This window comes from Colias eurytheme, chromosome 17 (genome assembly GCF_061535395.1).
Source record: "Colias eurytheme isolate Ceu_HAF_F1 chromosome 17, ilColEury1 Martin Lab GWU primary, whole genome shotgun sequence".
Taxonomy (NCBI): domain Eukaryota; kingdom Metazoa; phylum Arthropoda; class Insecta; order Lepidoptera; family Pieridae; genus Colias; species Colias eurytheme.
The window spans coordinates 1,069,700-1,082,875 of NC_142996.1; the positions used below are offsets into that span (position 1 = coordinate 1,069,700).

Here is a 13,176-nt window from a genome sequence, read left to right on the forward strand (position 1 = left end):
AGCAATGTCATCATAATCGGTAGTCCTTATCTTATTTCTGAAATCGACTGGGGTATTTTGCCTAGCGTCAAAATCGGTGGCGTAGTCTTGCCTTACCAAAAGGTAGTCAAAAACTTAGGTGTTCTGTTTGATCAAACGTTGTCCTGGTCTAATCATATCCAGGAATTGAGCCGTAGGATTTATGCCGCTTCCGCTACGCTCCGAAGACTCCGTAACTTTTTGCCCATTCCCACAAAAATTATGCTAGCACAATCCCTTCTACTCCCTATTCTTGACTACGCTGATGCATGCTTTCCTGATTTATCAGTAGAGCTAACTGATAAACTTGAGCGACTCCAAAATTTTTGTATTAGATTTATTTTCGGCCTTCGAAAATACGATCACGTTTCTATTTACAGAAAAAAGCTCAAGTGGCTCCCCATCCGTTTTCGCCGGAATCTTCATTTGTTGCAATTACTGTTCCGTATCCTTTTTGATCCTTCTACTCCTATTTATCTCAAAAACAATTTTTCCTTCCTGCACAATGAAAACTATACTCTTCGCTCGGCTGATAGACTCACCTTGAGTGTCCCAGTTCGACGTACTCACTTCTTCGCTAAATCATTTGTTGCCATTGCTGTCAATCTTTGGAATTCTTTGCCACTACCTATTAGAAAAGCTAAAAATGTATCTTCCTTTAAAAACCTTTTGCGACGACACTTTCTCACCACTGCTTTCAACTCGGCACATTAACTATGTTTTTAAATATATGTATTTATACACAGATATGTATGTATGTATTTATAGTATTTTATATTTTGTTATATGTAGTATGTATGTATTTAATAATATTATATAGTATCATGTATATATATATATATATATATATATAAATCATAGTCATATAAGTATATGTGTATGATGTATATATATTATTAATGTATAATATAATTGTGTATATTCGAGTGCAGTATATTTATCCTTAAGTATCTTTATTTATATATCTATCCGTAAATCTATTTTAATTATTAAATTTATTTTATTTAATTCTTTTTTTGTTTTAATTTTTTTTTTTATCCTTGCTTTTTTTTTTTCTACCACCTACCATTGTCATTTCAGTAAGCTTGTTACCTTTTGCCCAGGTTGCCTGGAAGAGATCACTTCTAAGTGATAAGGCCGCCTAATAAACTATACTGTTTTTTTTGTTTTGTATACTTATATTAGCAATAAGTTTTATATGTATAGTTTTATTGAAGAGTAATAAATAAATAAAATGTACATATATCTCGATGAGAAATACATCTGTTACTGAAACATAACTGCTTTGTACGTTAGATTATGTCATAAATTGGACTAAATGTTATTTATCCTTTGAGGTAAAAGTGCAAGAGATTATCTCATACAGCAATTCGCCTTTAACATTTCCTCTAGATATATTTACTGTAAGTAACAGTTGTGTTTCAATCGCAATGTTTGGAACTAGAATTAGCCTTTTCTGTGAATATGATTTTAGACGCATAGTTGGTGTATGACCCTTGTGTTAACGTGTTCTATTGCTCTATTATAATCTCTATGGAAATTAACCACCTCAACCAAAATTCGATTAGAAATTACTATTATTTCATTTCAAATACGTTTGTTCTAAAATTGTATATAAGGCCCGATTCAGTGCGACGCGGACCGTCCGCACGCGGACTAGGTTTTGCGTCCGTCGCGGATGATTTTGTCGTTCAGTGCGATGCGGATCGGGATCGACTGTAACCCTCTCGGTTTGCACATTTGACGCAGCCGCCATGACAACGACAGTACTTTACATCCGCTCCGCGTGACTGTTGTCCGCCGAGCACTGAACAAATACATTAGAACCAGGCACCGTCCGCCCGCGGACATCCGCGGCGCGGAGGAGCGGCGCGGAGCGATTTCGACCGCGCGCGGATAGCTCTCCGCGACGCGGACAGCTCCGCGTCGCTCTGAACGCGCTGTGGTTTCATACATTTTACCGTCCGTCGCGGACGTCCGCGTAGGTCATCCGCGTCGCACTGAACAGGCCCTTAGAACTGAAATATTCACTCAACAAACAAAAGCTCAATTTAGTTTTCGCACTTCAATCAAAAACACGTTAAAAATATTATTCCCTCTCTATTCTATGCAGTTCAAATCCTATCAATAATAATAAACGAGTGCAAATCGCTTTGATTTATTGAGCTTAAAATTCAGATTTATTTCCTTTTATTTGACGTTGAATCTAAGGTATTGGAAGCTTAAATTCATTTTAGATTGAAACTTTTATTTGAATTTTACACGAGACAGATCACCTGTGAAATTCGATAATCTTCATGGCTCTATTATGTTAAATTTTACACGAGTATCTTAAATTCTTGTTCACTGAAATTATATTTTAATGAGAATAAAAACTATCGGATTTTAAACATGATTTATTCAATATATCATTTATTCTGACGTTTTGATAACTCTACAGTGAGCTTGGCTATGTACAGACTGCCCTTGAAAATATTAAAATTAGTGAAGACTGAAAAAGAGTACTTTTATGTGATTGAAATGCTTGCATAAACTGACTTTAATTTGCAAAAACAGGTTTTGTTATAGTTTTTATAGCGTAGTAATCTGTAGTAGGTATGTCATGTTTTTAACAGATTTTTAATACGAATTACTCATAATAATATTTATACTAACATTCGAACACTTTACAAAAAGCGTGGTCACGAGTAAGGCGTCAAAAATCCGATCTATTTTGTTTTATTTCGAACTAGCTTACTGCCCGCGGCTTCGCCCGCTTTGTCTAAAACTTAATAAATTATTTACTAAAACCTTCCTTGAATCACTCTATCTATTAAAAAAAACCGCATCAAAATCCGTTGCGTAGTTTTAAAGATTTAAGCATACAAAGGGACATAGGGACAGAGAAAGCGACTTTGTTTTATACTATGTAGTGAAGAATTTAACTTCTAAAATAATAATACTCACGTAAACACAATCAAATTCAATACATAATATACCCGTGTAAAATACAGTATACCTACACCTTTAAATTTATATTACCTTTGCAGATGGTGAACTAGAGGGCTCGTCGAACAGCGCCCAGACCTTCGGCTTGATCCTCTGCCATATCCCCAGCTCACCAGAGTGATACGCTTCCTCATATCCAAAGAGCCTAGCGATCTCCTCCTCTGAGGGCTTCTCACTGTCGATATCCAGTTTGTCCAGGATCGCCAAGGTATTCTGAAATAAAAATTTATGTTATATGCTAAATTGGTTATTTTTCGAGTGTACACATAATTTTTATTATTTATGACTAATTATTATCCTGTCAGTGTGTGGTATTTTTGAGCTTTATAAGAATCGTTATATATTTAAGGCATGCATGACCGTTATGTTCTTTATAGAAATAAAATAAATAATAAAGAAATTATTACTTATTAATACGCTTTTATTAGCTTCACCTGTATGTGTGTAATGTGTATGTTACTTTTAGACTAGATTTTTACCCACTTTAAACGGACAAAAATTCTAACTTTGTACACACAGGTTCGGTGACAATAAAACAATTGCGTGTATGTATATTATGTATAGCATAGCGTTTTGACTATAATTATTTAAGTAGAAGAAATGGGAGTTTCTATTTCTGACGAGTATTTGCATTGCAGTGCACGTATAGTGATACATTCGACAAATATGCATTGTAATGGGAAAACAAAGGCATATAGCATCACGTGGGTAGAACACTCTGAAATACGTAAGAGGAGAGGGATGCGAGAAAGGACATAGGCTAATGTAGGTAGTAGATGGCTCTGCCTTATGTCTGTACGAATACGAAAACATCTTTGTCTGTTCACCAGACTTGACACCAAAATTACTGAACAAATTTCGATTAATTTTCATATTCATACGTCATGTAGTGACGAAATAGACTCTTTGTAAGACCAAACATAGGAGGTATAAATAATAATAAGGGGAAAGATGTCATGTCTATTGATAATTAGTCGCCAAAACCCTAATTTATTAATAAAATTATCCCCAATATAACATGATAATATTATCACATCTGTACCCGGCTGCGTTTGAAGCCTTTCAATCATCAGTGAGCGATGGAGCGGAATTAATTCGCTTGTTGTGAATTTGTCAAACGAATTTTGAACAGAATTTACAAAATTTCATCTCGGAAAGAGCGAAGTTGGTGCTTCTCGTGCTTTGTTTTCATATAATTTTCTGTATGTAATTGATATTATTTGAACTCATGTGAAATTGTGATAATGGGGGAACATCTTACTTGAAAATTTGTAAACGAATTTTGTAATTTTTGATGTATGTTATGTTTTGCCTTTGGGCTGTATCGTTGTTGTATCATATTGTTTATTTTCTTTGTGTTTTACTTAATTTAAAGAGTAAAGTAAATAAAATATATATTTGTACTTTCTAGTAGCCTTTTGATTTAACGCCGATTCATATCTTTATGAATCGGCTGCCTAGGCTATTAACGAAACGACGGATTTAACCAGATAACTACGACAATAATGAATAACATTATAATTTGAACCAATCTAACGTAATCACATTACACAAGTAACACGCAGTAAAACAATGAATTAAATATATGATTCAGTACATCTGTAGTATAAATTAGTACTTATTTATAACATAGCTGAAGTCAACCCTTTGACTGGTGGCGCATAAAATCTAACTTTATGGAGTCGTAAATTGCCCGCCAGTCGGGATCAGTTCCATGCCTATGATTGAAGTGGTACAAATATAGGAATACGCGATTATTACTATCCTACTTATCTTATTAAATGTTAAATGTTTTTTCTTTCTTTCTTTCTTTCTTTCTTATTTTCTACTCATCCGTAATACGATGTAAAATGCGAAAGTTTCTTGGTTACTTATACGTCGCAATGGAGCGAATTTATGATATGATTTTTGCGACTAGAGACAATTAGGAGGTTAGAGAGTACTTTTTACTGCGGTCAAATGTCTCATTCAAATAAAAAATTCTATTGACAGTGCAGGCGAAGCTGCGGGAGGAAAGTAAGTCATATTTTCTTTGTAAAAATGGATATTGTACGTATATATCATGTTTGTTAAAGTTTGGTAAGAGATTAAAGTCTATGGATAACACAATTACTTTATAACACTAAGCATTGATATCAAAGCATTCATTTTAATTCAAATCTTGGACCAAACAACGCGAACGCCCGAAGCAACAGATGGTACAAGAAAAGTTCAGCGAATATAAGTATAAATTATTTTTTGTGCCCGGATTACGATCTCGGCATTTATTAACCTCCGAATAAAGTTAATTTCTTAGAAATTTATTTGTTTTTCATTTTAATCTGCCGAGAGCGAAGTTACAACGATATCTGAGTAATTGAACCGAATATTATTTGAGACGAGATTAAAATATTATAGTTAGTGGATGTTTCTTAGAATATTACATTATTAATTTTATAAAATGGTACAGTGTTGTCATCCTTGGAATAGAATATTTCGAGGAAATATTTGACAATGTTGAACGTTTTAGTGGATCAATTTTTATAATAAGGATTATATTATAATGACGAATATACTAGTACAAAAGATGCTTGGTTTTAAATACAAGGAAGTAACTGTTAAATTAAAATTTTACAAACAAATCGATGAGCTTTGGCACAGTGATGCATAATATATATATATACCTACATAGAGATAAGATACATAAAAAATTGCATTGAACATTATATATTTAGTCTCTAAGTTTGTTTAATACGCACGTATGTATAAAATAAAGTTAAAGAAGATATTTATCAGTGTTCTTTAAGTTTTCAGTGCAGACGATGTGCTAAGTAAATTACTAAGTAATTAGTCAGTAAAGTAATTACTTAGATTATGTGAAAGTTTCAGTTATATTGGAATAATTATATTCTATTTGTGTTTGATTTAAGCGAGTATTTTACTTTGATAAATTAAATAGGTACTTCATCGGATTATAAACACGAGCTATTTATTACGTGATGATAAGTATAATATAGTCTATAGCCTTCCTCGATAAATGGACTATCCAACAGTAAAATAATTTTTCAAATCGGACCCGAGGTCCCTGACATTAGCGCTTTCGAACAAACAAACAAACTCTTCAGCTTAATTATATTATTTAGTATTGGGATTATTCATTTCTAAATTATTATTGTATTAAAAATTTAATTTTTTTTATGAAGCCTAAGTTATCAAAATGTTGATTCTGTGCACTGTAAAATGCATTGAAGTTATATTCTTGTAAATGAGAAGGAAAATAAAAGATAGAAGGTATCTTATCTTTCAAGATGAACTTATTCGTTTACTTAGCGCAGTGAAATAACTTTATGATTAACATTACATATAAGTTGGAATGCACTTAAAAATAAGTTTATCTTAATAGTCGTGTCTTTGATTCTACGTGATTATTGTTTGTTAGGAACTGTCTCTCTGTAGTGAGAATAAAATGGCTTGCTGTTATTGTTGCAGCTGCTGCATCGGTTACTGTTACGCATAACGCATGTTACTCCTGCTATTGCGGCTGTTGCAGCTGTAGTTGAAATTGTTGTTGCTGTGATAGTGTTGATTGTTGCTTGATCATCAGACTTTTGTGTCTCACTGTGTTTTAAGACCTATTTCACATGCGTACTTAATACCTACATAAAATCATAAAAAAATTGTTATCGTTAAAACTATTACTATCTAGAACAATATTATTATAGTCAGATACGTGATTAAAATTAATTGCTTCGAAAATCGTTTAACCTAGTTAAGTGTTAAATATAAGTCGTAAAATTAGCGCGAACGCTGTATATTGTATAATAAACTGTTCCTTATTTTTATAGATTTCCAACCAATTAAAAGTTTTGATTGGAAAGATACACAAATAGAATGAGTGACTCTTCTTATAATATAGTTTCTTATTTCTAAGTTATATCTTCGATACTATTATTTATTACTAGCTTTCCGCCCGTGGCTTCGCCCGCGTTCCCGTTCCCGTGGCATTTCCAGGATAAAACCTATACTATGTGTTAATCCAAGTTACCCCCTATATGTGTGCTAAATTTCATTGTAATCGGTTCAGTAGTATTTGCGTGAAAGAGTAACAAACACACACATCCACATCCTCACAAACTTGCGCATATAATATTAGTAGGATTTTCACGGTTAAGTCTTATATCACAGTCCGCAGATAATATATTACTAAACCTACATACTTATAAAAATATAAAGTTGAAAATACAATAAACTACGCTATAGAGCCAAAGAAAAATACTTAATGTGGCCAAGCTACTCTAAATCTATTTATTAAAAATCCCTCCTAATTTTATAATCTTTTGTGACAATTGTGTTGTTTAAAATAAGGGTAGATACAGAGACATCTTTGACAAAATTACAGAAGTTTTTAGGAAGGAATTTCAAGAGTACTAAATTTAATTAAGAGCATCAAAGGTAAGCGTAATTTATAGACTTACCTTGTTAAATGGGTGTTTTTGTCAAATAATTTTTTACATAATTATTTGTTTACGTTATTATTGTAATGACTTCCTTGTCCATAATAAGTAATAACAATAATATAATAATTTTTATAATCTACTAGCTTTCCGCCCGCGGCAAAATCTCTTGAATCACTCTGTCTAAAAACCGCAGCAAAATCCGTTACGTAGTTTTAAAGATTTAAGCATACTGTATATGGACAGAAAAAGCGACTTTGTTTTATACTATGTAGTGATTTGTTTTTTTTAGATGCCTAGTTTCAAATCCGTTCTTATGTTAACAATGTTCTCTACGAATTTTCAAATTCATATTATCATATGAGTAGTATTTGAGGAGTACTTAATCTGCCCACTATTAAAAAATTCATGTGCTACAGTGTGCTACGGAACTACCTAGTAAAGAAATAACTGCGGTATATAAATACATGACTACATGCATTGTGGAAAACATTGCAAGCTCAAGTGAATATTATCAAACAAGAAAGTCGAGTTGGAAAACTTTAATGCACGAAACGTGAGTAACTATTCCTTTTAAATTTTAACTTTATTACACAAACATTGTTATGCGCATACTGAAGTTTTAGTGAAGAATAATTAGTAGAAATTACAACTTTGATAAGCCAAACTTTATATAAAATTAAACATGTTTTATGGTGGAATAAATATTACTTAAATTAAGGTAAAATACCTTTTGAGTTGACTTTCAGAGTATAGTGCAGAAGTTGATCAATTAAAAAAAAAATACGTGAGGCACTCGGGGACTGCCGCGGTAAAGCTATTGCATGCTATGCCTTCAAGCCACACCTCCGCGCCCATCGGAGTGGGGAGCGTGAGGTTTTTCGTTACTAAATTTCTGGATTCGGTCCCCGCGCTCAAGGCCCGCGATAGAAGCTATGCAATAGCTTAAAAATATTAAAGTTTTGTCCACTTCTTTATATTACTTACAAACGTCATTTGTAATTTATTTTAAAACTATACATACATATTTGATATTACACACGTACACATACAAATCATAACGTTCGAACCTTTCTGAGTCCACTCAAAAAGGACCACGCTACAGAAACGCTCAATAAATAAAACGTTCATGGCTATTGGCAATCGAATATCGGAGCAAACACATCCATCGTAATTGGGTTTTGTTTCAGGTGATAGAGGGCCTTTGTGGCATTAGATAGCCGGTTAATATTGTTAACTTAACGAGGAAACAATGGGTTCCGTATATTGTGTTGAACTGCCCCCGTACCACCCCGCACCATGTCTTATAGCAGTATTATTTCCAGTGTGGAAAAGTGATGGCGCTATATAGAACGTATCCTATTTTGTGTTTAGGTAACTGCCCCCGTCTTAAAGCAGTATTATAATTATCTAGTGTGGGAAACGATGTGTGGCAACGCTGTATAGCTCGTCTAGCGCCATCGCTATTGTACATCGAATTGGAGTCATTTAAACTTTTAATATAACTAAAGATAAAGCGCTACATTGCTTTTTCATAAAAAAATGGTCCTTCAAAACGGACACAAAATGGACACAATCTGTGTCAGTAAATCACATCATATTGCGCTTGAAGCGCTAAAAGCGAACTAATTTATTGTTTAACTTATCTCAATTAACCTGAGATTTATTGCAGCAATATACTCGAGTAATTGGCTACACTGTTAAATGTACATCTCCATAATTGTAAAATATTATTGTTTTGATTTTACGTTGCTTTAATAAATTCAAAAATTTCTTTACGCCCTTTTTGAGGCAGTACGATACATGTAAATGCTAATGATTTATCTATACTAATATTATCAATCTGAACAATTTATTTGTTTGTTTGAATGCGCTAATCTCAGGAACTACTAGACTAATTTGAAAAATTATTTCGGTGTTAATAGCACATTTATCAAGGAAGGCTATAGGCTTTATATCATCATCAAGACCAACAGGAGCGGAGCTTGACGGGTAAAACCGCGGGGCACAGTCTACTCAGTCTCTCATAACATCTATTTATCGATATGCATATGATGTAAAGGTAAGTTGTATTTGTTTGTTTTTTTATCGTTAAATTTAAAACAACTGAATCGATTTTAAAAATACTAGCAAGAAGCTATATTATGCCAGTGTCATATTATATTATATTAGAATTCATCCCGGTTATGTATATAGAATAATTATATCATGTTGAATCAATAGCATTTTTCACAGTCGGTTGAAAATAGCTTTTTCTACATAATCCTTAATTAAGGTTGAATGTTTAATGAACGTATAAACTGCGGAAGGATGTCTGTACTGGGAATTAATTAAAAACTTAATAGACAAAGACAGAACAGTTTAACACGAAAATGTAAGAAAAATAGTTTGTCTTTGAGAAATGGTAAGGTTCTTTATCGTATCATTTGTTCAATGCATTAATTTATTTCTTTAAATTTTATCATGATGTGATATTATAATGTGTAAGTATGTAATAAGTAATCATTTTATGTGTGTTTTGAAAAAACTCCGTCAAAACCGTTTCAAAGAATTAATACTACAAAAGCCGTATCGTATAAAGCGCGTCACACACGGTGAAGATACTATAATATTTTATCTTAAGATACTGTTATATTTTATATTACAGTATCTTAACGCATCCGGTATCAGCGTTCGGACCATCATTTTTCTTTTTGTCATTGCGTACTAAGACCCCTGTAGAACCGCCATCCTGTTACAAGTGACGCGAAATTTTGTGGGTCATTTGTAACAGGATGGCGGTTCTACAGGAGTCTTAGTACGCAATGACAAAAAGAAAAATGATGGTCCGAACGCTGATACCGGATGCGTTAAGATACTGTAATATAAAATATAACAGTATCTTAAGATAAAATATTATAGTATCTTCACCGTGTGTGACGCGCTTAATCCGTTTATACTATACGATAAAGATATAAATAAATATTTCAGTAATAATAATAAATATTTCAATGTGACGTTATCACATCTAACAGCGAGATGACATCCTGAAGGTTGTAATTATAACACATACATATTTAATAATCTGTCCGACTCATATACATTCAAAGGTATATTACCTTTGAATCATTCATGATAATAAACTATTGACCAAGACTGGCTTCACTCGGTGTTATAACCCTTATCACTAGGTAAATAGCATAAAACAAAGTCGCTTTCTGAGTCTCTGTATCCCTATGTATGCTTAAATATTTAAACTTCTGAATTTTTTTTTAAATACATAGAGTGATTCAATAGGAAGGTATATAATTTATTAGGTTTTAAACAAAGCGGGCGAAGCCGCGAGTGAAAAGCTAGTTAATATAATACACGATCAGTCTCTACATTGTGTAAATGTTAATGTAAAGGTTTGCCCAATTCTTCCGAAACAATTACTCTGAATGTTTTTATTGATTGCGCAAATAATTCCACCCCGAACCTTTGTTGATCCGAGAAACCAAATAGATAATCTATACAATAAAAATAATAGACAAATGTGTTGCTAAACGTACAACTCGAGAACGATCAATTCGGCTTCTTTTAACGTTTTAGTTAAGGCACAAGGAAGGTTCTTATGGAGAGAAAACACGAAAAAGGGGCAAGGGCAGAACAACGTATGCTGGGGCAGCTACTCACTACATAGTGTAAGACAAAGTCGATTTCCGAAATAGATTTTGATGGTGTTTTTTTCAAAGATAGACTAAATTCTTTGTTTTCTTTGTTTCAAATTATTTGTTTTCTGTGTTTACATAATTAATTTAAATTGTATTCTGTTCATTGTATCTTGTGGAGTCAAATAAATGTTTCTTTCTTTCTTTCTGATTCAAGAGGAGGGTTTTATATTTAAAAATATTATGTTTCAGGTAAGTTTAAGATAAAGCGGGCGGGAAATCTAGTACCTATATATTATATAATAGATAGTTATCTAACGGATAGTCACAAAGGAAACTCCCGTATTGGATTATAACTGGAAAACAATAGAAACAAAAGCAATTAAATAGTTGAAATTCGCATTTAGTTCTGCAGTATAGTGGTCTATAGAGACAAATTAAAGGAGTAGTTAATCCAAACTAATATTATAAATGCGAAAGTAATTCTGTCTGTCCGTCTGTTACTCAATCACGCCTAAACTACTGAACCAATTTGCATGTAATTTGGTATGGAGATATTTTGATACCCGAGAAAGGACATAGGCTACCTTTTATTGCGAAATATGTACCACGGGCGAAGCTGGGGCGGACCTCTAGTATTTTATAAATGTTAGAAAACACATGATGTCATTAAAAAAAAATTCAGATGTAAACGTACCTACAATAAAATGTGTATTTTTGTAACCATAATTATTTTTTTAGAATGTGATAAAGGGACAATTTATCAAGTTAAATAATATTTAAAATTGTTAAATTATCGTCATTATATTTTCAATATCGTTGGTTTATGTTTACTAATAATCTGTATATTGGAAAAAGTAATAAAAGTAAATTATGAGAAAGTTCAAAGTAAAGAGCAAGGTTACGCATAGTTCCCTCTTTCAATATTGAAAGGGTTGATTTTTATTACAGTACTCATATTTTTTCATGAAATCTTTATATCCCATGATCTGTTTTAAACTATCTCAAAACGATAATAAATTGTTGTGTTATATGCATTATATTATTCAGATACACAGTTTTATAGTTACTTAATACATTCAGTTTTATAGCACAATAAATAACTGCAATATTTCTCTCAGATCTTTTAAAATAAATGTACAGCTACAATATATGGTATGGAACATTGTATACAAATATTATGCCGTAAAATGGCTACAAGAATCATGTCTGATATATATGATTAAAAAGTCAAAAACTTAAAATACTCAATCACTATCTTTCATGACTATCAAATGCAATTCTCGATAAACACGACAAATATAATATCGTAACGATTTATTACAAACCGACAAGTGGCACATCCAACGCTCTATATACAAACTGCCATGACTATCAAACACTATTCTCAATACTTTATTTCACGACAAATCTATCGTAACGATTTTGTACAAACCGACATAATAAATTATTATGGCGCATCCAACGCTCTATATTTAAACTGTCACTATCAAATGCAATTCTCAATTCTGCTACACGACAAATATATCGTAACGATTTATTACAAACCGACATCAAATGCGCCATATTCTTATTGCGAGCGATGTGAGGAAAATAAACCTGCATATTACTTCTCGTTCACTCAAATACTTCATATTTACTCGGTTTCGATATATTATCTGGGTATTTTACCTGTCATAGAAATACGAGAAATGTTTAGTAGTTATAGTTTCTGTTATATTTTCATTTGTATGAATAAAAAGTATGTGATAATTGCTGACGGAAAATATGCAATCTTATTAGTTTATTGTTCAATATTTCAGTAGAGAGTTATTTTATTGAAGTGAAACTTCTTTATCGGGGTTGGAAAAAAATTTAGTGTAACATTTTTTCGTTACGCGTGACATTTTTCCGTTACGCGCCATCTTTTTCTTATCCTTACCACGCGTGATTCAACGTATTTCTGTAAAGTTGCATATAGTAAATTATTTTTTGAAAAATAAGGTCATAAAGAAGTTTCACTTCTTACGTGTGTACACTGTACACTGGTACACGCACACATTTTTTTAGAGTTATTTTAGTAGAGTTATAATTATTAATAGTGAAATAGAAAGATGTTCTGGTATATT

At 32.4% G+C, this 13,176-nt stretch overlaps 1 protein-coding gene across 1 annotated transcript in view; it reads right to left on the reverse strand.

Annotated features, from left to right (window-relative positions):
* LOC149900973 (potassium voltage-gated channel protein Shaw-like) overlaps positions 1 to 13,176 on the reverse strand; it is a 147,988-nt gene that overhangs the window by 63,942 nt on the left and 70,870 nt on the right. Inside the window, exon 4 of the mRNA XM_090111983.1 lies at positions 3,040 to 3,219. Within this exon, the coding sequence (XP_089968109.1) occupies positions 3,040 to 3,219 (180 nt within the window). The remainder of the gene's footprint in view (positions 1 to 3,039; positions 3,220 to 13,176) is intronic.